Source organism: Drosophila biarmipes, chromosome 3R (genome assembly GCF_025231255.1).
Source record: "Drosophila biarmipes strain raj3 chromosome 3R, RU_DBia_V1.1, whole genome shotgun sequence".
NCBI lineage: Eukaryota > Metazoa > Arthropoda > Insecta > Diptera > Drosophilidae > Drosophila > Drosophila biarmipes.
In genome coordinates this window covers 29,416,228-29,443,613 of record NC_066616.1, presented here as the reverse complement: position 1 = coordinate 29,443,613, position 27,386 = coordinate 29,416,228, and the positions used below count along the sequence as shown (strand labels likewise).

At 43.7% G+C, this 27,386-nt stretch overlaps 5 protein-coding genes across 5 annotated transcripts; all 5 read left to right on the top strand.

The window, feature by feature from the left end:
• Positions 1 to 242: 242 nt before the first annotated feature.
• LOC108025032 (uncharacterized) lies at positions 243 to 1,703 on the top strand. Its single transcript, XM_017095288.1, has one exon. It carries the CDS (start codon positions 243 to 245, stop codon positions 1,701 to 1,703), a length of 1,461 nt encoding a protein of 486 aa, XP_016950777.1.
• Positions 1,704 to 2,053: 350 nt separating this feature from the next.
• LOC108025137 (protein ABHD11) lies at positions 2,054 to 3,437 on the top strand. The gene is given in 3 exon segments (XM_017095410.3): positions 2,054 to 2,338; positions 2,340 to 3,091; positions 3,144 to 3,437. Coding segments are annotated over 2 exon segments (882 nt in total). The 5' UTR covers positions 2,054 to 2,201; the 3' UTR covers positions 3,085 to 3,091; positions 3,144 to 3,437.
• A 3,162-nt stretch (positions 3,438 to 6,599) lies between these two features.
• On the top strand, positions 6,600 to 8,771 carry LOC108025074 (uncharacterized). The gene has a single exon (XM_017095332.2). It carries the CDS (start codon positions 6,756 to 6,758, stop codon positions 8,112 to 8,114), a length of 1,359 nt encoding a protein of 452 aa, XP_016950821.1. The 5' UTR covers positions 6,600 to 6,755; the 3' UTR covers positions 8,115 to 8,771.
• Positions 8,772 to 9,974: 1,203 nt separating this feature from the next.
• Positions 9,975 to 10,756, top strand: LOC108025034 (uncharacterized). The gene has a single exon (XM_017095289.3). It carries the CDS (start codon positions 10,072 to 10,074, stop codon positions 10,657 to 10,659), a length of 588 nt encoding a protein of 195 aa, XP_016950778.1. The 5' UTR covers positions 9,975 to 10,071; the 3' UTR covers positions 10,660 to 10,756.
• An 8,845-nt stretch (positions 10,757 to 19,601) lies between these two features.
• On the top strand, positions 19,602 to 20,582 carry LOC108025181 (uncharacterized). The gene has a single exon (XM_017095490.3). It carries the CDS (start codon positions 19,602 to 19,604, stop codon positions 20,226 to 20,228), a length of 627 nt encoding a protein of 208 aa, XP_016950979.1. The 3' UTR covers positions 20,229 to 20,582.
• The last annotated feature ends 6,804 nt before the right edge of the window (positions 20,583 to 27,386 follow it).

Here is a 27,386-nt window from a genome sequence, read left to right as displayed (position 1 = left end):
AAAACATATTTCCTGGAAGCACATATCCATCCCTCTCCCACTTCTTTGAGTAACAGGTATCTTATAGTCGATGAAATCAACAGGAACGCTTTCTTTCATTGCATTTAAATTGGACATTTGCGTATTTCGTTTTACTTGATAAGCAGAGCTTAATCTTTGGCGTCTCTTCTGGGGTCTCTTCTCAAAAGTAATCAATTACTACGACTATTCTCTCTGGCGGCACACTTAGTCTTCTCCTCACGATGAATGGAATCAGACCTACATTTTGGACTATCAGCCTTCTGCTGTTCAGCGTTCTAGCAGCCGCTGAAGATAATAAAGCCCCAAAGGCCGAACCAAATGTCGAAATCCTCAACAAAGTGCTTAGTAATATGGATGAGAGTGCCGATCCCTGCCAGAATTTTCAAAACTATTCAGTTCGGTATATAAAACCAGTGAAGCAGCCGACTGTAATAACCGAGTTCATCACTATGTTCGAAGAACTGAATAAACAGACTTTTGAGGCGGGCAGCCTGGAGTGGAAGACGCAGCGGGTGTACAATATTTGCCTGTCTTCAAGATTCGATGGTCTAGAACCAGAGACAGTACTGACTGTAGAGGAACTGGAGCACAGGTTCCAAGTGTCCCTGGGCGAGTTTCTCAACTACTACTACGGTCGCTTTATTTCACAGAACACCACAGTGCATCTTATGTACTGGAGAGACTTGTTACAATTCATAGAGCTACTGAAGAGCTTCGATGCCAGTGATTGGAAGGATAAAGAAGAAATTGAACACGTTTTTGAATTAGCACTTGGGTTTCCCGAAATCGAAGCGACTCAAAGTTGTGTCAAATTCGTGGCAGCACGGATGGGTCTAGCCGTCAACTTGCTGTACGAGGAGCGTTTCTTGGGCCCCGAAAAAGTGCGTCAGTTGCAGGCCAAAGTTCTCAAGATTTTTGAATCGGTTCGCCAGCAAATCAACACTAGTCTGCAGGCAAACCCTCTAAATTGGACCACCGCAGAGATTACAGCTCTTCGGGAAAATATAAATAATTTTACTCTGAGCCTGGGTGGCATTCCACAGAACGTAAATCGCCGCGATTACGTAACCGATTATTTTAAAGATCTAGAGTTCTCGGACCGAGACGACATGAAAAGATATGCCAATAGAAAGTTTAGTCTTTGGCGACTGTTTAAAAGGCCAGACTACCGACCTTCGAACCCGAATACAGTATCCATCAGGAATAACACTGCAATAGTATCTTATAGATTACTGGCGAACCACACTTTTGAGCTGGAGAGCCATGACCTCTTTCAGATGACCCCGCTGGGCATTCATTTGGCATTTTATATGCTGAATAGTTACAAGCCAAGTAATTGCAAGGAGTTCAACGATACTCCACTCAGCCCTCGCTACTTTTACGTAGAAGACATCAATGGCACTCTACAACAATTCTGCTGGAAAGTGCATATTGACAACAAGCTATTGGCTAAGCAACACACGATTCATCTGCTTCTGGACCTGGTACATAGGGCCTACTTCTCTCCGGACTCCAGTTTTAGCCAGACGCAGCCCAACTTCACCACCAAGCCGCTGAGTCAGCTCTCTTTCTTGAGGTTGGCCCAGAGCAGTGTCCATCTATTCGGTTTTCACACCGAACTGCTTAACAATCTTTTGCCGAAGCAGCCGGCATTTCTCCAAGCTTTTAATTGCAATAAATAAATGTAAAGGGTGGCAAAAACAGAGCCATAGATTAGTTCTGTAAGGTCCGAAAGATATGCATTGTAAAACCGATTGTAAGCCCTTTTAAATAAAGGAATATAGTCAAACTGATCAATTCTTACTACTTTATTGGGTATTTTTCAAGCAACTGTTATATTAAACAGCATATATTTTCTTATCAAGAGCTTTTGCTTAATAAAAACTATTACAAAGTAATGTCCACATAAAAATACAGTGGTGACTTTGTTAGATGAATAATCAATATCAATGTGTTAGTGTTGGACTTTGTTTTAAAGCTCAAGAATTTTAATCGCTAGGCTGTCGTTAACAATTGACAATTCAATTTGAATAAATTTTGTCCAAAATGTTCTTTTTCCTTTGTGAAATTAGAGCAAACCTTGAAACTAAAGCGATTTTTGTAAAATAAATCCTAAACTTACAGAAGTAGTATTTCCCGCAGAGAAAGCCTGTGAAGGCTTTTCGAAATTCTCCGTGATCATGGCAAGACAGCGAATCCTCAGCGCGATCCTGGCCAGAAGCCAGGCGCTGCGCCACTACCGCTCGACTTTTGTGCAGGGAACCCGGCTGGAGTACGTCTCCTACAGCTCTCCGAGGAACCAAATGGAGGCGCCGCCCATCCTGGCGCCATGTGGCCAGCAACCTGAGCCAGCATGGCCTGCGCCAGGTGATCACCGTGGATGCCCGCAATCATGGTCTCAGCCCGCACATCTCGGGTCACTCGCCGCTCCACCTGGCCGCCGACGTGGAGGCCCTGATGGGTCACCAGCGTCTGAATAAGATCGTGGCCCTGGGCCATGGAATGGGCGGCCGGGCCATGATGACCCTGGCCCTCACCCAACCGCAGCTCGTGGAGCGCGTCATCCTGGTGGACACGACGCCGGCTCCGGTGCCCAGTAACTTCTATCTCACGAGGGAGGTGTTTGAGATGATGATTCAGGTGGCGCCCACCATTCCGCGGAATCTTTCGCTCTCCGAGGGACGCAGGTTCATCCTGCCCATTTTCCAGGACGTGGTCCAAGATGGGTCCGAACTGCGCCGGGTTATCCAGAATCTGCGCAAGCTGCAGGATAGTAGTTTTGGTTGGTCGGTGAATCCGCAGGCGGTGCTCAGCTCCTGGGCGGAACTGATGATTGACTACGAGGCCACTATAGGAGGACTGAGTCCCTATATGGGCGAAGTGCTGCTCATCGCCGGTTCCCAGTCGGAGTTTGTGACCTCGTCCAGTATTTCCATAATGCAGAGGTACTTCCCCAACACGGTGGTCCAAATTCTAGACGCAGGTCACTGTGTTTACGAGGATCAGCCGGAGCAGTTTGTGGAGCTGGTGGTGGAGTTCACCCAGGTTTGCCTAGTTTGTTGAAGAGGAGGTGAGGAGGAGGTGCTTTTACCTATATAACCTTTCTAACTTTTCCTGGAAAGTGCTGAAATTTCAGCTTTTACCATACTCCATTGATAATTGCACTGTCAGCACAATGGAAACCGCAGAAAAAACTGGCTGAATGGCAGGGGGCGACTTGTAGTGCTGCAGTGAAAATCGATGGGAAATCAACGTGGCAGCCAATCGAAAGGATACCCGATAACCGATACTCGACTCAGGTGCTCCCAAGTGGGAGCCAGGACGAGTGGCGCACAAAGGCCAATGCCTCAGCCCGCCAATTTGCCAATAAAGCAGCCGAAGGTGAGGCGAAATGCGCCACAATGCGATACAATTTAGATTTATATGCTTTGTCTGATTTATTTGTATTGGACGTGTGGGCGATGGAGACGTCTGCTCAGCCTGTGCTTTAAAAGTCGATAATCTGTGGGGATCCGGAAGGAAGGGGCTCCATCCCCATCCATCCTCATCCTGCTGCTCTGGAAAGCCACACTTTGGCTGAAATTGAGTCATGACTGAGATTTGAATGTGCAAATGTACACGGGACAGTGGGCGGACGCCTTCAAGTTGTTTGCCCGAACCCCATGTCCCGGCGCCATTGTTCTGGCTTTAATGAGGATTACGTGAAATTTCATTATGCTGCGTAATAAATAAGTAGCAAGTCAAATAAACAGGGGCTAGCAAACACACCCGAGCAGAACACCCGCCCACCCACACATTCCGCAGATGCAGGGGAATGCGAGTGTACATGAACATTTCAACTGGATGTAGATTGTACATACGGTCGGTACGGAAACCATATTAAAATTTAGACACGTACACATTTTATTGCTTGTTATTTTGTGTCTGTGCTGCCAGCTGCATAAACCCCGAAAAGCTGAGGAACTCAACTGCCAGGGCTTTCTTTTTCCGCTCCCATGCACAAATGGTTCGCGAATAACTAGGTATTCAGCCCGGGGCCTTGACCTTATGTTTAGCAGGGTTTTGTATATTTTGGGGGCCTTGGAGCACTTTTAATTTGGGAATATAATTATCAGACCTTATAATTACGGACCACATTGCAATCACCCTCTACTAACTTAATTAGTATTTTTTAGTTCTGATTTTTGAAATCATGGCTGGTTATAAGGTTAAAGTGTCAAAAAGTATGCTACAAAATTTGTTTTCCCAAAAATCACAAAATCACTAACGCCAATGCTTATATCCCATAGAAATACAAAGATGTGCTCAAAGTACTTATAAAGCTAAGCCCCCAAGACAGTTAGGCCTGAGATATCATCTAACCTATTGCAACCTTAAAATTGTGCACCTCCTACTATATAGTTCTCATGTTTGTAAGGATTTTACTTATTCAAAACTGAGTTATAATATATTCTATATTTCATATTTAAAGAAGAGCTGGTGGATGATAGTTAAGCTTTGTTTGGGGCTGAACACCCATCCCAGATTAAATTATATGACAACTATATTATGTTAAACAGTATCCTGGCTAGACCACTGCTTATATCTCTTAAAAAACATTAGGTTGTGCTCTCTAGAGACCCAGCCCAGACAGTTAAACCCCTAATTGCACGTATCCCATTGCAGCCCGTAATGAATGCAGGCAATCTGTCTCAATTAAATGTGTATTACATTTTATGCATATTGATTTTCAGCGCCGCTCGTGCGTCTCCATTAATTGGACTTTGGGTGGGGGTGGCTACACCATACAGCATGGTGTACTCCTAGGACAACCAATGCACCTTCCGATTCGTGTCAGTTTATTCAGGTAGATTGCCGAGCTGTGCTCTCTGTTTGCTTTGCCTCGGCAGGCAGCCAATTCATTAGCCGCTCCTCCGCTGCAAACGGAACGAAAGACAACATGAAAGCTGCAGTGTGCACTTCACCGAGCGATGATGCTGATGATGAAGAGTTCCCGGAGCTCCATGGCTCCATGGCTCCAGAAACCCTAAACCCAGCCATATCCCACTGCAGCTCGTATTCCGGGCCAATTCCTGCGCTGCGCTGTGCTTTTGTCTTTTCAATTACGAGCCCGCTTCAAAGTCAAACTTTTGTGCAATTATCCTGCAAGACAATTTGCCCTCTGTCCCGTCTCGATTTTTATGAGCGCACACAAAAGTTTGCCAGCGGAATAGGAACTTTTAACCATCCAGCAGCAGCAGCAGCAGCAACAGTTTCCATTTCCCCTGTTGTTTTCCCTTCAAGACGGTTGATTTTTAATTTTGTGTCGGCGGTTGTTCGCCTCGCTACCTAATTTCCAGGGTAACATTTTTGACGGGTTAAAGCAAAAGTTAGTGGGCAGCCAGCAAAGCTGCTGGAGAAGCTGACCTAATGACCCCCCCGTCCGGTACTCGCAAGAAATTGACACCCCAGAAGAGGGAGAAGACTGCTAATGAAGACGGGGGCCTGGCATCCTGGACACCAGGACACCGGATCTCTGGGAGACCCGGAATCGGGCGATAAGGTCAGCGGACTTGGTCGTAAAGAGGCGGCCATAAAAGCGAATGGCGGGTGAAAATGTTTCGCCGCCCGGGCGACAAACGTGGCAGTTGCGTCTATCAGCGCGTCCGGGTTCGAGACCTGGGATATTAATAAACATCTCTCCTCGCTGTGGCAGGGCATTATTCTTGGCTCCGTTTCGGGTTAATGTGGTCGCTCATTAGTGGGGTAATTGGCAGCTAATTGGCTTGATGAGTGCCGGTCAAACGACGACTCTTTGCTCCAATAAATATGAGCTTTGAGTCTCGGATATCTTTGGGGAATTGGGCAGGGCGTTCCTGGAACTCCAAATTGATTTCAGGTGCGGGAAAATCACCTTCCTACCCTGTGAAAATGTAATCAAACTTTGCTGATTAAAGTGAAAATGTGCAAAAATTATGAATCAATCTTCGCGTGGAGGGCAAGCGAAGTGCAAAGTCATCAGTGAGCTGCGAAAGTGGTTGGGTGTTCACTTCCAGCCGCCAATCACGGAAATTTGCATAGTTCTCTAGGTGAAAGTAAGGATAGAAAAATCAGGTCAAATCCATGGAAAATGGGTGTGTTACAGAGGCAGCCAATTGAATATCAATATTGCATTTTTACCTCGGTTATTAATATTTTTTCACTCAATAAATTCCACATAATTAAATCAAATTAATGCAGCCATTGTGGAGTTTATTTTCATATTTTTTCAGCCACCAAACGGTTGAATGTCGGGCTTTTGTTTCCACAGGTTGCAATGTTTTTGTTAGTCCTTCGGATTATTTTCTTGTGTGTGTTTATATTGAGATTAAAAAATCACACAAAGAGTGGTTATTTTTAAGGAAGCATTGCAAACTATTAGACTAAAATAACAAAACACATTAAAATTAAATGCAATATTTTTTTAGCTGAGTTTTTATACATACATTATATTTTCTTATATGATAAGTATTCCAGAAATACTATCAACACTACTATCTTACTAAATAATATTATCAAAAATGTGTATTTTGAGTAGGCTACTGAACAATCTATCACAGAATCCGAACACCAGAACACAGTTCATTTTTTTACTCCTAGTCTCTTGGATGTTATCAAAGATTTCAGTAGTTTTTATTTACCCCAAGGAATCGGTTCGTGTTTGATCAGCAGTAAAGGCCCCACAACCAGGAGTTAAAGCAATACATTCAACTGCAATGGATAACTCGGCAGCCAGTGTGGTGTACTCCAATCCTTTCTACGCTCAAAATTACACCGGAGCCGGAGAACTTGACCAGCAGCCGCAGGAGCAGCTCCAGCATCCGAACCCGAATCCGAACCAGCACCAGATGTTCCACGCCAACTATATGGATCTTGAGATGGGACCTGGCCTGAATCCCAATCCCAATCCGCAACGGAGTCCCCGCAGGGCCTTCAATGATATCTATCGCTACGAGAACGGAAGCGGCGATGCCACTGGAAATTTGTTACTAGGTCGGAATGGGGAACGCTTCTGCAGAGATGAGGCAGGAGAGGATGATAGGGCGGCTCAGCTGGAAGGGCCCATGTCCATCTCACCCTCTTCTTCTCTGGTGGCCAGCACCTCATCCTCGTGCCCCACGGGAGAGTCCCTGAACCAGGGGATGGACAGCAACCGAAGTGACGAGCAAGTGGATAGGGGCGACATGACCGAAATGGGGGAGTTTGGAGCACTTAGCCAGCTAACCGAGGAGGAGCAGCGGGAACAGCGACCGCCCTTCTCGCCCAGCATGGGTGGCAACACCTCCTACATGGTCTTTCCCCGCACCGCCGCCGACTACATGCCCCGCCTGCCGCTGGCCAGGCACACCCCCTACCTGAATGTGGGCCAGGAGCAGTACGTCATCCAGCAGGACACGATCTTTGTGCTGGGCATGCGCCTGAATGTGACCAAGAACGACATCATCGTGTTCTTCGGCAAGCTGGGCATGATCAAGACGGACGAGGCGACGAACAAACCGAAGATATTCGTCTACAAGAACAAGATGACGGGGCGTTCCAAGGGGGAGGCCACCATTACCTACACGACTCCCTTCTCGGCACAGGCGGCCATTAGTTGTCTGAGTGGAGCCAAGTTCATGGGTCAGACGCTGACCGTGCTGCCCGCCTATCTGTCCACCCGGCGGGGCAGTGTGCGCTACATCTATCCCAAGGAGCTGAACTGCCCGGAGAACCAACGTCGCCAGCGGGCGCTGAGATGGAAGCCGGCCAGCGACAACTGGGTGTGCATGATCTGCCGGAACAGCAACTTCGTGTGGCGCGCCAGCTGCAACAGGTGCCAGGCGGCCAAGTTGACCGCTGCCCAGGACAAGGGGGCATCGAGCAATGCCCGTCGTTGGCGGCCACAGAAGACCGATTGGCCCTGTGGATTCTGCTTCAACCTGAACTTCTGGTACCGCGCCAAGTGCAACCGCTGCCATGCCCCCAAGTCCGATGATCCTCCAGCCTCTGGCTCCGGTTCGGAGGAGGATACCTGGGAACTGTTGCTCAATCCGCCCAGCCCGGATGCTTCCCAGGATACTCCAACCCAGCCATAGACTCATCCGCCTCCCATCTGTGAGCGTTGCCGCATCCCTTCATAGACGTCAGCGCATCCCATCCACAGACGTTATGCATCCCATCTGTGAACGTTGCCCCATCCCCTTCTAGACGTTACCACATCCCATTTGTGTCTGTCGTAGACGTGTCCGCACCCCTTACCGTTTGTGTATCCGCATCTTTTTGTACGTGTCTACTGACGAACTATAGTTCTACTTTCCTATCCTGTGCCCCTCAAGGTCCTCTTAAAATTGCCAGTGATGCGTCGCGAGATCTATGAGCCTCAAGTACCATCCGCGACGCCCAGAAAAAGCCCTGTAACAAAGAAGAAAACCCCCAAAATTCCTGTTATCGGATCCCAAATGGCATTCAAAATGCAATACTATACGCCGCCGCGCAGAAAGGAGCCCCTGAGATTGTGGGACAATGCAGCTCGCTGAATGGTAATCCACTTAATCCGGGTAACTGAATATTTTACCCGGACACAAAAGGCAACCGGACCAAGCCACCTGGCGAGCTCTAAACGTTTAATGAATTTATTTACTTTCCCGACGCCCGCAGTCACTGGCTCATTGGCTCTGTGGAACTGCACTGAAAATCGGAAAATCCGTTTATATGAGGTCGAAATTGTTTAATAAAATTTGTTTTCTTTTTAATTTTGTTAATTTATTAAAGAAAGAAATTGTTTAAATCAGACCATTCATTAAGGAGTTATAAGCCAACGAAGTGTCATCTCGAAAACAGCCGAATTCCTGCATGCATGTCCCCGTCTCCCTCGCACTCCCTGTGTTTAAAAGTCGAATTTAGACATCTGAATTGAATTTTAAAATATATAAATGCTTGGGGACTACAATTTTTTCTCTGTGCACTGGTATCAAGCCACTTGAATCCATGTCCCAGAAGCCGCTGGCCAGCCTCCTCCCTCCACTGCTGTCATGTGATTTAATCAAACTTTGCGTCAGCCAAATCTGTGCCACAACAGCTTGGGCTGCTTGCTTTCTTGCTCGGCGATTTGCTCTTTTGGCTGCACCCGCAGTTGTGGCAGCCTTGGTCCTTCGTCCTGCCTCCTGCCACCTGCCACGCCCCCTGGTTGGTTCACCTGTTCACCAGAGGCGGCGCCAGGCAGACTTTGTGTTGTGCATTTACTTTGCACTTTCTTCCACACGAGCGGAGAAGGCAGCTGGCTGGCGGATGTGGATGGAGATGTGGGTTGCAGAGTCCATAGTCCAACGTCCATCGGTCTGCCGCCTGCGGGGTATTTGCGTAGCTGCAGGTGTTGCTGCTCCTCCTGCCCACACCCAGCATGGAGCACCAGAACCCCACCTGGTAAACCACCAAACCCGGACCAAAACCCGCCCACAGTGTCGCCGATTTAAGTGGCAGCTGGGGAGTAAATGCAATAAACACCATTAGCTGCAACGACTCCGTTGGTCGTTGGTCGACGGTCGTCGGTCGTCGGTCTGCCTGGGTTTTCCGCCCAGTTTTCCTCTGGCCGGGAAAAGTTCACTGCAAACGGGGCCATCAAGGTACGAGTTAGTGGAAAATGCGGGGCGGGAAAATATTGCCACATCAAAATGCAAACGCGAAAGGCGAAAAGAGTCTTAAGTGAATTGAATGGAAAACTTTCAAACTGCGGGCGCCATCAACTTTTGGGTGGCAGAAACTTTTTCGAAGCCTGATTTGTTTATAGTTTCCAAGATTGGCGACTTTTGTGACCCATTTTAGCCCTTACTTCAACATAATTAGACTAACTTGGTTTGAGTTGACTATCAGCGTAATTGTATTTGTATTTATTTTTTGGTTTAGAGAGAAATATTGAAGAATTGAATTGATTAGAGGCTTTGGAAATCTAAATAGGCCTAGAATATAAAGTTTAAAGCCAGCCAAAATATTAACACGATACAAACAAAAACCCTAAGAACACTGAATAAAAAACAGAAAGACATACGAGGAACGATGCTCGGGAAAAGCCAGTGTTTCACCGGTACGGAATTCAAAACTGAGAATGCGGCCGGCAGGAAGTCCACCAAAATAGGCATCCTAACCAAGATGAAGAAGGGCCAGACCAAGAACCTGTTCCACTTTCCCCTGGGCTTTGATATAAGCTCCACCTTGGTCAATGAACGGGTGTCCGTGAATCGGGACTATGGAAACATGCACGCCAAGGGGGCGTCCACTCCGTATCCGCAGAAGACCCAGTCGATAGATGAGATGGCCCTGGCGGCCAAACTGGAGTCGGATAGTCTGACCCAGTCGGGGTCGAGCAACACCTCCCTGTGCACCTCACAATTAAAAAGCGTGGCAATATTGACACCCGACATGACCTTTCAAATGCGACGCAAACTCTTTGACGAGGGCGAGTTTACGGTCTGCAAGGGTCGCAAGATGAGCGACGTCTACCATAGAAGGGAACACAATCGGGAGGACTTGACCACACCCATCCAGCGAAAGGAGGCCAGGAGTACACCCTATAGCAACTACAAAGACGTTAAGGAGTACTGCGATGTGAACAACATTAAATTAACCCAGGGATTCGGCGGCTAGCGACTCTGCGGCTTGTGGTTCTCAATTGTTGTCATCGAATAAAGAGCGGGAATAAAGTGCAGGAGCTGGGATCTGCTCCAGCTCCGCGTCACCACCATCTGTCACTCTTTCAGGTGTCACTCACGGGGGATAAATGGTGCCAAGTGCAGCGGAAAAACCGGAATGCAAGTGAGAGTGCTGCTTGTGGAGTGGCCTGACTGGGAGATTTGCGCTACGATACTCACTCCATTGCTAAACCCTTTCACTCCTGTGAGCTTTCTTAACTAACTCACGAACTATTCATTTAAATAAGTACCCAAGAAAGTAGTAGTACACTTAATAATAAAGTTTGGACAGGTTAAAGTGTGCCCCTTCTCCTGAAAGGTTTTTATTAATATAATTGTTTTAAGACATGTATATTTATTTTTAAATAGGTGTTCTGACTATTTTTACTATTTTTATAGTTTTAGAATTACACAAAAAAGCTCTTGGTAAATAGTTTTAAAACGAAATTTCTCTTTGTCCGTAATTACTTGGCAGCACTGTTACAATGAGTTTCGCAAAAAGTGTGTACACATAATTTGAAAAAAAAAACTGTTTTCTTTTTCACATCTACTTGGCATCACTGTTACAATCAGTTTCGCGACTAGTACGTACCCCATCTTATGCTCCATGGATTCCGGGTAAATAAAGCAAACGCCTCTACGCTTTTCGCCGGGACACAAGCACAGATCCACTCAACTTCACCCACATCCCGGCTTCAGACACCCAGAATTCTCCGCCTTTCAGCTGCTGCGGTTCATTGTACTTTACGAGCATTTTCAGCTTGCTAAGCTCGCGACTTCCGCGTGTTTTTCCTCCATTCCGGCTGCCATTTTGTTGCGTTTTTCCATGGCTTTTTTCTGTTATCCCGGATTCATCCTTTGTGTTTTCCCGGGCACGTGCATCGAACAATGGAAAGTGGGTGTGAGTTAGAGTTAGAGCCGCGGCGCTGAAATGTTTGGCTATGAATTATGGCAACACAGATCGACGCCGTGTTTCTAAGCCCAGATTGGCGTGGCTGTGACAGTTTCGAAGGTTCGCTGCATGCGCTGCATATCGCGTATACGCAACGTTTCCAGGGTTCCAGCTCTTTTTCGGTTTCGGTTTCTAGCTGTCATATTGCGAACGACACGCCAGGGAACCGGGGGCCATGGAAACGGCGGATCTCCCCTGGCATTGTCCTCGGACCGACTGTCTTTTTGGGGTTGCGGTCGGCGGGCCACCGAAAAGTTGGCCATCGAAAAGCGGACGCCCTCTGACAGCTGTTCGTGTTTTTCGGCTCTGGCCCCGAAAACCGAAAACCGAAAACTGCACAGAGCAAACAGCAAATTGGCAAAGGCCGTCACATTAGCGCCATTTTCCACTCTGCGGTCATAATTCACTGAAATTAATTGTCGCATTCGAGTTTTCTGCGGTCGCGCTGCGAACTTTGGCGTCTATTTTTGCCGGTCTCTTCGCTGGCTCCGATTTCCAAAGTCCCCGGGGTGCTGTAAATATAGCCTTCGGCTGGCTTCTATTTAAGGTCTTCGCCGGAACTTGTTAAAGTTCTCGGATTCGCGGGCATTAAGCGAATTTGTGTACATTTAAATCAAAGCCTTCCACTTGAAGAGAGCCTCGGAAGTTTGCCAAAAAGTATTTGGCCAGGCTTCTAAGATCCCCCAGGCTGAGTGCCAAGGGTTTTTCCGCCATGGCATACCTCTGCTAATTTTTTGGGGGCCATTTCGGAAAAATAAAAAAGGCAGAATTATGCAAAACATAATAATAAAATTTAATAAAAAATACCCGAGCTCGCGGGGGATTCCGCTGATTGTCCCAATGTGTAATGGGTCGGGTTTGGGCTAATGCTGCAACATTTTATGCAAATACCTTCGAGTGGCCCTGGTCCAGAGAGGACCCCTTCTTGGACCCTGTGCTCCTCCGGCCATCTTTATCAGGTATTTGTTTATGCAGCTGCCAAGTCAAGTCGAGGCTTATTTTATTACATTTCTCGGGGACTTGGGGGATTTGGGGGTGACGAGCCTGCCGAGCCGTTGCCGTTTATACAAATGGCTTTTGAAATAGGCAAATAAGTACTTGGTAAGTAAATTTCGGGCACCACCTGCTTACCTTCGGGGCGGGCCGCTGGCACATAAAAATAAGTCGGGAGACAACGATGTCATTCGAGGACTAAACAAAAAGTTTGAAACTTTGCTTTGTTTTATTCGTTTCGGGTTATAAAATGAAACGAATGTTGGCAAACTTTTGGCTTTGGGTTTTTCAAAGTCGGCAAATAAGAGCGCGCACCATCAGCCACGCCCATTTGGAAGAGGAATGGAACTTAAGGTTCCTACAATGGTTTGCTTCTTATATTAAAAAAATTGCATTTTTTATTTAGGGATAAGAAATATTTAAAGCAACCTGTACATATTGAAGTACCAAAATCTGTAAAAATTTAATTTATCTTATTTTTTCACTTTAATGTAACCAAGTTCTGAGCTAAAAAAGCCACCTTATACTATTTATAGTATACAAAACAATCAATTAAAAATGTAGATAGATAGAAATGTAAAAATGTAACTTTCAAATATGTAACAGAGACAACTATTTAAATACCCACAGATTTCTTTGGCAGACTTTTATTGCCGCTTTAAGCCCCTTGCCATATTTTTAGCCAAAAAATCTGGGGGCTTAACCCACTGTCGATCCAAGCGCCCCCGGAAACAATAAAAATGCCGCGCTCACAATGCTTCCAGAATAAAAAGTGCTTATTACGCCGTATAGTTGACTACGGTCTTTATTGGGAACAGCGGAAGCGCCGGCAACAATTGAAATAAATGAATTGGCCGAAAGGATTGTGGGGCAAACATAAAACGGAATTACTGGCCGGGAAGGGGGCGAAGGATTTGGGCCGATTACGGATTAAATTTTGATACTCCACAGCGAATGCCGGGGCGGCTAACGGAGCCACTTTATAGGCAATCGTCATTGTTTATGCCGCCACAAATTCTTCAAAGGCATTAAATCAAGTTTGGAATAAAATTGGTGGAGACCTTAAGAGCCCATATGTGTAGCAGATATTCCAGGGGTTCTGTTGCAATGGGGACCCACAACTAAGCCAATTTTTAGAGCCCACCAACTGGGTTGCCGGAGAGAAGCTGGCACCTATTTCAAACTCAATTAAACACGAAAAGGCCAGGGAGTCGACATGCCCAACCCAAGCCCAAAGACCATACCCATGCCATTTTCCCCCTGCCAAGAACCCAGTTCTCTGGTTTTTCATTCGGTGTGTCATGAAATTCTGCACGGTGGACACAGCTGTTCTTTATGTGGGTTGTGTGCCCCACCAATGCCGAGTGGGTGAGTGGGCTAGTGGGTTTATTGTGAGTGCAGTCTGCCCGGGTGGATTAAATATTTGAATACTGTTGCCGTGCTGGGTCCCCGGCGGGGTGTTTCATTTTGATCTCATTTAAAGGGCTTCGAGCCACCCACGTTCTTGGCATGGTAACCAAATAAAGAGCTTCGGTCAGTGCCGAAACTTTTAACAAGAGTTGGGCAGACTTTAACCTTGTTAGACGGCAGTGTCGAACCCAGGAGAATGTTTAGGAATTTACATAAAATAAAAATCAATTAGGCCAAGATATGGAAATATGAATTCCCATTTACTTCGGAAAATTGTTAGAGCATATTTTGCTTGAAATATTTTAACTGTAATTCAGCAATTTTTTGTTTTGTTCAAAATCCTCCTATTTTAAAAAAATTATGATTTTGGTTTTGTGGCCAAAAACCAAAATTTTCGTTCACCTATTTTGGTGTAACTTGATTAAAAAAACGATGTGGTACCTAAAAAAACAATATTTTTGCACAGGTAACAAGCTAGAGATTTGATCTTGTTAAACTTTTGTCTTATTCTAAAATAAAAAATTTCTCGAAATTTGTTTCGATTTTAAAAAGTACTTTTTTTGCGAAAATGGGTCAGAAATAAAAATTTTTAGATATTAATGCCAGTTGGTTGCAAATTTTATTACGAGTTCAACAAGGTATGACATTCCAGATTTGGACTTTTACTTTTTTTGTTTCGCCTAAAATACAGATTTTTTTGGGTGGAAAATTAAGAGTGCAGTTTTTGGAAAATCTTTCATTTTTCTTGGACATTTTTTGCTGTAACTTGGTCAAAAATGGTCCGAAACCTAAAAGATGCACTGTTTTGGTCAGCTAACAAGCTACATAACTAATCACAGTCATTATTTTGCTGATTCTAAAAACTAAAAATTTTCCAAAATTTTCACTTTTTTACAAGGGGTAGCATCGCCTTTTTTTTGCAAAAATTGATCAAAAATAAAAAATTTTAGGTGTTAATGCCAAATGATTGGAAATTATATTACGAGTTCAACAAAGTATGACATTTCTTTTTTGGACCATTACTTTTGTTGTTTTGCCCAAAATACTGATTACTTTCGTTGAGAAAGAAAGTCCTTAAATTTTTGGTGAAAAATAATATTTTTTTGTTTACCTTTTTTGTTGTAACTTGGTCAAAAATGATCCGAAAACAAAAATACGCACCGATTTGGACTGCTAACAATCTACATAATTAATCGCAGTAACTTTTTAGCTGATTCTACAAACTTAAAATTTTACCAAATTTTGACATTTTTACAAGGGGTAGCATCGCCTTTTTTTGCAAAAATTGATAAAAAATTAAAATTTTTAGGTGTGAATGCCAGTTGGTTGGAAATTTAATTTCGAGTTCAGCAAGGTATGACATTCCATTTTTGGACTGTGATTTTTATTGTTACGTCGAAAATACTAAATTATTTTGGCTGAAAAATTAACCTTTATTATTTATACTGTATATTTTCAACAAGAATGAGTGTTTTAAAATATATACCCTTATATTTGCACATTAGTGACAGGGTATATTGAGTTAGCTCCCATTAACCACCAAAATGACAAAGTTGTTTAGCTGAAAGCCTCCCAGCCATCCTATAAATCCTTTTATGGCTCCGGATACTATCGATTCGTTGGCGCAGCATTGAAGTTCCCAGGGCAAAATCAGCAACACAAGCAAAGACAACTCGACATCAACAAAAAGAACACACACAAACAGGATTGCCGATTAGAACGAGGATGTTTGCTGTGTTCCGGTCATTTGCATATGTGTATGTGCGTTGTCCAGTGTACATTTCACCAAACATTCGGGCCGTGCCAAACAAGCGAACAGCATATAGTACGGATTCGGACACGTGGACACCTTTTTGACCCATCAGGCTTTGCATTTAAATGCGGCAAGTGACCCGCATGGTGACCATGCATAATTAGGGCCAGTTTTGGGGCTTGTTATGGCCCAAATATTTGGCTTGTAAATTGATTTCCTCTCGGAAGCTGTGAGGTCTAGCGTCAAGATCAAGGATACGGGCATATCTGATGCCCGGAAACAAAGAATTTACAAAATCATCAATGTCAGTGGCAGCCGTTTCCAATGATTTTAGATTAGCATTTTCCACCCTTTAAGCGTGATGCCTGTTGTCATATTTCAGTTGAACAATTTATTAAAAATTCTTCATTACTAGAATGTTGTTTCCCTTTTTAGTGACTCTTTTATGAAAGGGTCAAAGAGTGGCTATGCTCGTTAGCTGATAGGTTCATATCATATCATATCTTAATATGATACCTGATATCTTCATTGCAGAATATACACCCACATTTCAAAATGTTGCTCTTACTTCTCCCCTTATTACTTTTAAGTTATCCTCTTTTAGCAAAAACCCAATTACCCGATATCCTAATTGTCGACTTTGCACACATTTTTCATATTCCTTTGTTGCCTGACAATCATCAATTCGAACTGATTGCCAAATACACCTGTTCAGTGATGCTTTTTATAGCCCCGAAACACTGAACAATTCAACTGGCCTGGAGTCAACGAACCACTCCCCCTTCGAATCCGTTTCTGATTCCCCCCTGCAACCCAGTTCCCATACCATACCATACCATACCATACCATACCATTCCGATTTCTGATTTCCGATCCCAATGCGAAACTGTCCCATTGCTGGCCAGTGCGCTTTGGAGCGGAAAGCTTGCCAATTATTGTGTGCAAAGTCCATAAATAATACGAGTATGGCTGGCATTGATGCACGGAGCCCGGTGGTGTATGGCATATATGGTTTGGCTTTGGGTTTGGGACTGGCGACTCCCATGCCACGAAGATCTCCAAATGACGCCACTTGCACTGAGTGGAGCTGCTTCCTGGCCCACTTCTGGCCAAGTCTAATCTACATTTATGTCGCCTGGCCTCCCAGAAAGCAGCTTCTTCGCCTGGCTTCTGGCTGCTCTAGGCTCCAGGAGCTCTGTGTTTGTCCCCGGCACACATTTCGAGTGTTTTGTTTATGTGGAGCACACATTTGCAGCTCAAGACATGGAGCCGTCGTTTGCATAATAATTTAACTCATTACCCCATGCTCCTTCTCCGGGGCTGGGAAACTAAATAAGCATAAGTAAGACACATTCATTTGCCAGACGAGTTCCTACTCTCCCGCACTTGGGTGGGCAAAAGGATTTGCGGCACCCTGGAGCACTAACGAGGTAATTTCGAGGCTCGGCGAGGTCAAGATGTGACGACGACACTTGCGAATATGGCCGCCCAGCCACCCACTAGCCAGCCCATCCGAAGCTGTGATGAATGCATTCCTCTTCTGTCGGGGAGCCCGCATTACGCATACGACACGTGCGCCCGTCTCCTAAACGTTCTGCCATTTAAGCTGTTGCCATTTACCTCTGCGAATGGCTTCCCCGGCCTGTCAACATAATTGATTTGGCTCGCTCGTTGGGAATCGATAGCCGAATGCCTTGTGGGGGCCAACGCCATTCGAATGGCAAGTTTTTACTCTAAATTTGCATATTCGTTAGCCCGCAACCGAAGTTCAGTTCACTTCTGTTCGCACGGCACGGCTAACGATGCACATAAAGTGCTGCAGGTGAAAGTTTCGTGGCCTCCGCTGCAAGTTCCACACTGCCGCATTGCATTGTCCAACTTTTTATTGCCCTGCGGTGCTCCAGTTTCGGGAATCGCTGTGGCAATGGTAATGGGAATGAAAATGCCAAGAAAAACTATGGATAAATTACTTCTCTTGCTGGCCTTTCAATCTACTTAAAGGGGCATTTGCCTGGGTACTTCCTATTTACATTTGAACTTCCAGAAAATGGAAACACATTAATTTACTCATAAGAGCATACATTATAAACGAAAATAATCCAAATAAATAATTTTAACTGGCCAAGGCGTCGTTTAAGTGGAGATAAAACTGAAATTTAATTGAATAAAATATCATTAAAGTACAATATCTTTTAAATAAGAAACATACCATGTTAAGTCATGGGTATTGGTAAATCTGAAAAAGAATATAGTATAAACTAACTTCCTTTATAAACTACAAATAGCGGTTTATATAATTATTAATGAATGCATGTTAAGAATAATGTATCATGCTTAGAATCCTTAAGATAAAATATCTTTTAAATTGTTAAAATACCAGGCTCTGTCCTAAGTAATGTTATCATAAAAGCATGCAGTTTTTTATAATTTTAAGTCTTTCTATAATTGATTAAATTTGTTTTCTATTTTAAATGTTTTTACCACCTATAATGTCATACCAGTCCCACAAGTTGAAAATCTTTTGAATAGATAAAACCGCATGTTCTGCAATAACCCTGTTATGTGAAGCAATGGCAATGTCATCCTAAGGTTTAATCGCCCGTTTAATAAATAGCTCTGATAAAATACAACACAATACATTGTCTAGACTCTAGACGGCAGAGGAATGTCTGGGGAATCGGGGAATCAACTGGTTTTTACTCCAGCTTCTGTGCTTTTTGTGCGTTTCCTTTTTCCCCACCCGGAGTGAAAATATTCTTGCAGTTCTCGTGCTGATTCTCGCTTTTCCCTAATCTCTCTATCTCTTTCGTAGCTTTTCTCGTTTTCCTGTCCAGGTCAGTGTCGCCGCCCAAGGGGATGCACATCCTGGGGAGCTGTTCTGTTTTGTTTTTTTTTTCCTACGCTTTTTTCAAGTCCCTGGCTACGCCTTTTCAGAGCTCATCCCGCATTTTCCGCTGCTTTTCCCTGGCTGTGCCCGATGCAACGGCAATTCACTTAACTTACTCAAGTCGTTGAGGGCATAACTTCCGCTCCGCATTCCGGCAGAGGACCCAATCCTGGTCCCCATCCCAATCCCAATCCGTATCCCAATCATCCCAGCACTCCTTTTACTGTCTTAATGCCAATGCTCACACATTCCCCGGCAATCCTCGTACGCATCTCGCATCCTCCTCCCCGTTTCGCTCATGCAGTTGTGCACTTTACTGCATGTGAGGTTGCTTAAACTAGTTGGATTACTTGCGACTATAAGGAGATTGTAAGTCGAAGTCGTATGAATGGGGTAAATATTTACAGTGCCACCGGGAATACGATTCTAGTTCCAGATAAATGTGATTGAAGGGGGTATGACCGCATGACATTGGCATCTATTTCCACTATTTATTCATATAAATCATGTCATGCCAAGTTCCACAGAAATTGATTAAAGCTGAAATTAGGATAAAATATTTTTGGTAATTTTTTCCAGTGATTTTTCCTCGTAATTTTTATTCCTATGGATACCTAAAGATATTCTAAGCTTTAAACTCAATACTCCTATAAAGTTCTCATTGCACTTTGGCGCCGCCTGTTTCATGGTCGTTAGTGAAATTGGTTTAACTAGATCAGTGAGTTGCCACCAAAGTGCTAATTGCACTGGTTTCGGGCCTTAAAAGCCTCTTTGGCCAAGACAAACAAGTGGAAAGCGCAAGCCGCGGCCAGAAGAAAGTGAGTAGACTTCGAGTTGAGGTGTGAAAATCCCAAGCCGTTGAGACTCAGTTCTCGGTTAATTCTCGACCGTAGCAGAAGCAAAATGAGACTGGAGTTCTCCTTGGTTTTTGTGTGCCTCCTCACCTGGTTGCACCGCTGCTCCGGCGAGGGCCACCTGAAACGCTTGAGCAGATCGCTGATCTTTCCGCCGACGAGTCCCACGCGTGTGCAGTTCATCGGTGGCATAGGTATTCCCGTGGAGGGCCTGCACTTCGAGTCGGTGACCTCGGGCTATGTGCTCAAGGCGGAGTACTATCTGCCCACCAACTCCACGGAGATCACAAGGGTCTACCTCAAGCCCATGGCCATTACGGGCAGGGAGGAGGATCAGGAGTCCACCTATGGAGCATTGTATCGCTGGATCATCTACCGGGGCATAGAGATGGTGCTCGAGAACATGGGTATGCCGGGCAGGAGTTGCCTCCTGAGACTGATCTGTGAGCATGCTGCACTGCCTCTGAACCACGAAAGTGGCTTGCTGGGCGAGATTATGGACATAGTACTGCGTCCCTCCACTTCAGTGGACCAGTTGGGACAGTCCTCGGATCGGGAGTACCACACTTCGGAGCACTTTGGCCACAGAGGCGGCGATTGCCAGGCGGCCTATGCCTCGAAGTGCCAGAAATCCCCCCTGGAACTCATGAGTTTACTGCTCGCAGTCAATGAATAAAGTCGTTCTAGCCACAAATCAAATGAATATCAATTCTTTTTGCCTCCACAATCACGTACGCCCACAACTGGAGGGTGTGACAATTACAAAGTTGATAAACATTTTAATTAGTTTGGCGCACTGGCTGCGTGATCTGCCTGGTAATCAGCATCAATTGTAATTAAGGACACGCCGGCTGACGGGGCGTATGCGTAATGTGTGAAATCGACATGCAAACAGGATCACTAGTGTGCTTAACTCGCTTAAATTTAAATGGCAAACATATACGCTACTTGCCTGAATTATGTGTGGCGGCTTGGCCCGGAATTTACGGCCTTCTCATTAAGTAATCCCACCTCCTAATGGGCTTAGTGAATTTTGGACAGTTCGAAATGGGAGCTGGATCTGAAGTCTGGCAGCAGGACAGCAGGAAAGCAGGACAGCCATGAAATAATTACACACGTTCAATGAAACGCGACCGGAATCGTGGAGGGGGAGTCCCCATTTGTACACTGATCAAAAATTGAAGAGATAATACAAAATAAAATACAAAAATAAATTTCCTATTCAAGAATTGAATAAAATACAAAATTATAATGTTCAATTGATAACATAATAAATTGCCTAATTCAATTTTAAAATATTTAAATCAAGGTTCAAGATATATTATATATTTTACGGCAATAAAAAAAGTTTCATATTGAAATCAAAGCTTACACTCTTTAAATTAACTTTTTTTATTATCAAATTTAATGTAAATAAATGTAGAAATATATAAAAAGTCCTTCGACTTTATACTTTTTATTATGCGTTTATTTAAACCCATGTTTCATTTTACATTTAAATCATACGTTTATTAAGATAACCTTAGGTGGCAATTTATTATTTCCATATTAAACAAAAATCGCATTAGATGTAAAATGAAATCCTTGAATCTTATAGGTCATTTTTGTCAGTGTATTTCCGCCCCAACGATTGCTCCTGGCATTTCAATGCCAGAATGTGGAAATGAGTTTAATATTAATTAACAGCACGTCAACGCGTTTAGCAGGCGGAAAATCCCCTGCAATCCATCGAGTTTGGGTCATTAATAGAACGCTCCTGCGTTTGGTTTGTGTTTGTTTCAAAACACTTTCCCCTTTGGGGCTCTGGGCCAAGCCATAAAAACAAGAATATGAAAATAAAACCCTTTCGGTTGGCCAGTTGGATCCATTTGTCTTCAATTTACAGGCGCCCCGAGGCCAGTACATATGGCTGTGTGTGGTAAATTATTTAGCAAATGCAAATGCAATTTTTCAGCTGGGTGCGGACATTGTTTGGGCCCCAGGGGGAAAGGCTTCAGTTCCTTTCAAAGCGAACCCCATGCATATATCGAAGAATAATAACCGAGTGCCAGGGCAAACAAGAGTGCCCCGGCTATTTATTAATATTTCGCTTTAATACTCCCCCCAGGCTCGGAGTTTCACACATCGTGCGGCATTCACTTGAAAATTCCTCTGACCATAAATTCCTCGGCTATGCCCCAACTAAACTGACATACAAGGCGCATCCTGTCCGGTTAGGGGTACTCACTTCTCACTCGTTTAACCAGGAATATGCTAACTGCAATCCTTTCGCAGCAAACATAATTTAAAGGAGGACCGAGCAGGCTCCTGTCGAAGTGGGACTACCACTTTGTAGTGTGGAATTTATGGGCAAATGTGGAGATAAACTTGCTGTCATTTATCAACGAGCCATTGCCATCGCCGTCGCCATCGCCATCGCAGGACTCGAGCCGGGGTCCTGCCGGGCTGAGTGAGTGGGGCCTTTTGAAAACATTTTGACTTGAAATGATTACGCCAAAAACTCAACAGATAAAACCCGGAGCACGGAAGCGACCATAAATCAGTAAGTAAATGTGACTTCCCGGGCCTGTGAGTGGAATTCAGGGTGAGGGGAACCCAGGGATGGGCAGGGCCAGGAGCCGGAGTCGTCCATTTCTCGCTCGAGTGCTGAATGGACGAAGGTAACTCTACCGAATTGCAGTGGAACTACAGCTCCTCCGTAGATTGGCAACATTTGATGGCAAAAGTTACGTTCGCATTTATCTTTCGAGCAAGTGTCACTTGTGAGTTTCTTGAACCGCAGCCAAGTCCGGAGCCCAGTGTCCGGCCGGAGAGGCATCCACATCCGCAGTACATCATTCGGAGCAACAGGAGTCCTGCGTCCTTGCTCTCTGTCCTGGGCTTTAAAGGGGCTTCCTGCTAATGGCCACTGAGCATTGATTTTCCCCTGAGTTCAATGGGCAGCTGCTTTGTCTCTCGTTTAATTGTGGCAAAACGGCAGTCAGCTTATCAACTGTTTAAGAATATTTTGCCTGAAGCGTTATAATTGTCGATTTTACAAAGGATTTAATACAATTTAGACAATAATTTTTATTGGCGATTTGTCTAGGCTTAGGAAACCATAAATCCTATTTGTCAATTGAGAAAATAAATTTATTAATTTCTTAAGACAAGTTCTTTGATAAGTTTAAGTTCGTTAAAATTATTGCAGCTTTCAAGAAGGGTTTAATTAAGTTCATTAACTAAATTATAACATGTGGTTGTATTTTGTTTCATTTGAGATAGAAATTTATTTAAATGGCTTACGATAGGTACACCATGCGAATATTCTCCCTGATTTTAATAAAATCATAACTTATTTTAATTTTATGTTTTATTTTTCCTACATTTCAAAAATTATTTTTCTTGGTAAATAGGTAAACTGATTAAACCCATAAAAAAGCTATTTATAATTTATAAAATTTTTATAAAATTCTAAATATGCTGATTTGTTAAAATTAAGGTGGATTATTTTTTTGGGTGTGGAATATAATTTGATCGCAAACCAATGAGTAATTAGTACCTTATGGCAGTTGATAATTGAAGGGAGTGCAACTCTTTGCCCTAGCTCCCTGGCAACCATCAATTAAAATTGTGTTGAGATTCAAAGCAAATTTGCCTGATTTGCAAATCCCCGGCTGGTAATGTTGTTCCAGCGATTAAGTGACAAAATTCCAAAGCTCGACTTTCCTCGTTTGACAAATTAGCTGACTCGGCAGCAGTTGTTATGTATTGCTGTTATCAAAATCTTGAGTGCCGAGGAGTCGGCCTTACGTCGGTTTGATTTATGTGGCATTAGGCAATCATAATTTATGCTCAGCGCGAGACAAGGGAAAACTCTCGCTCTGCCATGGCTGGGCAGGCTAATGACTCGCAGTTTGGAGTTCGTTGGCAGATATTGCAATTTGCATATGCACAGAGTCGGCGCTGATTAGCATAATAAAGTGAGCGCCAGGATGGCCAAGGATGTGCTGACTGCCAGTCGGCGGCAACACGTCGTATGCGCAATATTAATTATTCAGGCAGCACACTCGGCAAAAAAATAAGCAAAACATAAAACAATGCGACACTTGTCGTCCTTCTCACCGAAAGACTAGAACCTTTTCCTTTTACTCTGAATTCCCATAAAGGAATCCTGAGGAAAACATGCCCCGGCAATAAAGGAGCAATTTTTCCAAAATTACAAAAATGTGAGCAAACATTTTATTTGCGCTCTTAACTTGGCTGCCAGCTAGCAGCTACCGAAAAAAGGCCTCCTAACGTAACATTTATATGTACATTGCACACACAGGCTGGCATAAATCCTTGCCAATTCCATGAGGCGCCCCTTTTTCCCCTGCCTTTTAGTTTATTTTACTCATTTCATTCTCTTTGGCCGCCTTCTTTCGACTTTTTTGTGACTTTTTTCACTTTCCAGAGACTTTTTTCCTTTTGCTGCAATGACAAGAATTTGAATAATTCGCCAAATGTGCCAAGTTGAAATGTTAAAATTCCCAACGACGCGTCGCAGCCTCGGCGGAAGTTGGCAAGCGGCCGGGAACTTCCGGTTTGGCAAAAACTGGAGTCACGACCCGCCAAATGATTGCAAATGAACGGAATGAAATGGCGGGGGGAGCGCAGAGGTTGGGACAACGACGCCCACGGGGCTGGGCAGGATGCGACGCCTCAAGAACTTCGCGCTTAATGCATCATTAAATTTATAGCCCGAAAATTATTTAGCGCAATTTCGCTAATGTGTCACACCATAAAACAAATCACAAATGCTGGCTTGCCTTGTTTGGCGCGCAGGCAGACGTTGTTTACTTTATTTTATTTTCTACGAATTTTTTCATAACCAGGCAAAGGCTTTTTTAATTGAAAGTTGGAGTTTATTAGAAAGTTTGCAAATTAAAAGTTCTTGTGATTCGATTAGCGAAAAAGATATGAAGTCATCTAATGGGTTTTTAAATGTTTTTTTAGAGGGGACTTTGGGGATATTATTCATAAATAGTGATTAAACGAACAGATATTGAAGTATAGTAAACCTTATTTGAATGTTTTGGTAACGTACACTTTAAATTTGTATCTATTTTATTAAAAAACTTAATATTCCTTGAAGTCTTTTATTATTGTATAAACATTTTTAGTGTGTGCCTAACAGAAATTTATTTTACAATAAAAATACATATTAAAATAAATTTACATTAGATTAAATTTAATATTTTACAAGTCTTTCTTATGTATAAACTTTAATCTTAAAGAAGATTTACTATATAAACTTTATTTTAAACATTTTCCTTATACCAAAAAAGGAACTTAAAAATGTAATTTAAATTAATTTAAAAGTCTGAGTCTTAAAATTATCCTGTTTTCCGAAGCTGTCCTCCTTTCCTGCCCTTCAACCTTTTCACCTCCGTCATAATTTCCCCTTTATTTCCACGATCTGCATAGGGCCGTTCCTTGATGGCATACTTTCATGTTTTTCCCACTGTTCTGCGCCTTGAATGGCATGCGGCGACGGCGAGTGCAGCCTGCAGGTCCTTCGAGTTGAGAGGTCCTGTTTTTCTCGCTACTGGCTATGCTGGCTCTGCTGTTTTTCCCGGCCGTGTTGTCAGTTTGCCATTCTCGGCGTGATGGCTGAAGAATTTTTCAATAATCGAGCCATGCGCAAAAATGTATGGAGCCGAAGCCGAAGCCGTTGTCCTTTTGTCCTGCCATTGAGGAAATTAATAACGCCATCGTGGCGGAAAATGTCGAAGCATCTTGCGCGTGGCATACTTCCGGAGGCGCAGCTAAGAATTTGCCCCGAGGAACCGGAACGGGAACAGGAGCAGGACAATTAATGAGATAAGTACGACGGGGCATAGTTCAGGGGGTGCCGAATGAACCACAACTAATTTATTTCATTTCTCCATTAGCCAGGCGAGCTTCATCCATCACTTGGCTGCCCTTGTCCGCCGTGTAAGCCTGATAAATTCAGCGATTTCGGGAGCCGTCAACGGCTTGTACGAGTATCTGCGATGCATATGACACATTGTTTTCAACGTCAGGGATCCGCTCCGGAGAGCCCAGAAAGCAATTAAATTGGCGACTTTCCTACAGTCAAAAAATGGATTAAGCTGGTTTACATAATATTAAAAAAACAATGTTTAGATATGAAACCTGTTTAAACCTTTTCATGTCACTAAAATAAATATTTTATTATTAATACATTTTATATTTTTGTTACCTTTTTTAAGCCTAATTATTAGATAACAAAATCTCAATTCTTCATTAATTTTTGGCAATATACAGATTATAAATACATATCTGAAGACATTGCCATAAATTTCTTGATAAACATTTTTGTTTTTAAAAGATTCTTTTTCATTTATCTTCTTTTTTTCTACATTTGTTTTTGGCTAGGTAAATCATACTTCTTTATCTATTACCCAAACTTAGGGCCATAAATTACCCAAAAAATCCTCCCAAAACTTTAGCTTCTTAGTCGTTTAGCATTCGAATGTAGATTTGAGCCTTATCGCCTAAATTATAGTTTAAGTGTACGGATACGTACATTATATATGTCCGCATATGCATACACGTGCCATATCTTTGAGCACACACTCTCTAATGGGCGTTTCAGGATAATAATTTCCTTGAGCCGGGGCCCTCGCGGGGCATCCCCGGGCATTTAAGCGCCGCTCATTTATCACAAATTTCCCATTTCGCAGCGACTTGTCCGGGAGCTGGGTAAAATTAATATGCGAAAATAAATTATCTGGCCAAATGAGCAGCGTTTACCGCAGCCACTGAAGGTTAAGAGTATGTTGGAGGGAAAATCCCATTTTCACACGCGATTTTTTGTGTTTCCGTAGGCTTTTCAGCTTCATCAGTCACAGCAGCAAATGGCTCAAACGGCGGGCAAATAATGGTCAGTGGGAAAAAAACAAATTCGAAGCGCATGCGATACCCTGGCCGTTCTGCAGGGTAATTGAATATCGGTCAAGTGTGAAGGGAGTGGGCTCTGGGTCTGCTCAACCACTCGGAAAGCGATAAAACCCCGAAGAAAATCCCTTTAAGGCGGCTTCAACATTTCACAGTGGCTTAAAGTCCTAAAAAAAACACTTTAATAGATGGCATCCCATGTTCAGAAAGCCCACTCACGTGCATTGCCTCTGATAATCTCCCCAACAACGAGCCTAATTTGGAGGCATTCATTTGGAAAATTAAAAATTAAATTGCTTGTCTCGCTGCTCCCGCCCTGATATGGGTAATAATACTCGTATTATATATATTTTGTAACAGTGGCCCGCAATAAATCTCATTAACGAGCACAAAACATAAACAGCGTGCGGCAGCACAAAAAGTATCTGAGGGATACTTGGCTTCCTCTGAGGGATATGTCGCCTGTCGCCACTTTTGAATGGCTGTTGCTAAGCACTCAGTGATTAAGAAGGAAAATATGAGTCTGAGGATTTGATTGGATAACTCAGTTAGCCAGGGGCAAAGTACTTCAATGGGATAAGCAAGTTATCACCACATCAGCCCCACAAAGCCAATGATATCAATAGGTTTTAAGCTCTTATAACAATATTGTTTGTAGAAATTGATGCGTGTATATCTAGTCATATAAGAGGATTGGAAAAAAAAACGAAATTCCCAGCATAAACGCAAATGCGTATTAAAATCCTTTCGCAACATTCCGAGGCAAAGGGCGCGTTGGCAATCCATCATAAACCTGTCAGCCGCAAAATGCCAAGTGGCTGCGGTTCGGCAATCCAACTTGGCACCCATTGCCACACCCAACTCCCCCATAACCCTGTTGCACCATATGCCATATCATCATATCACATGC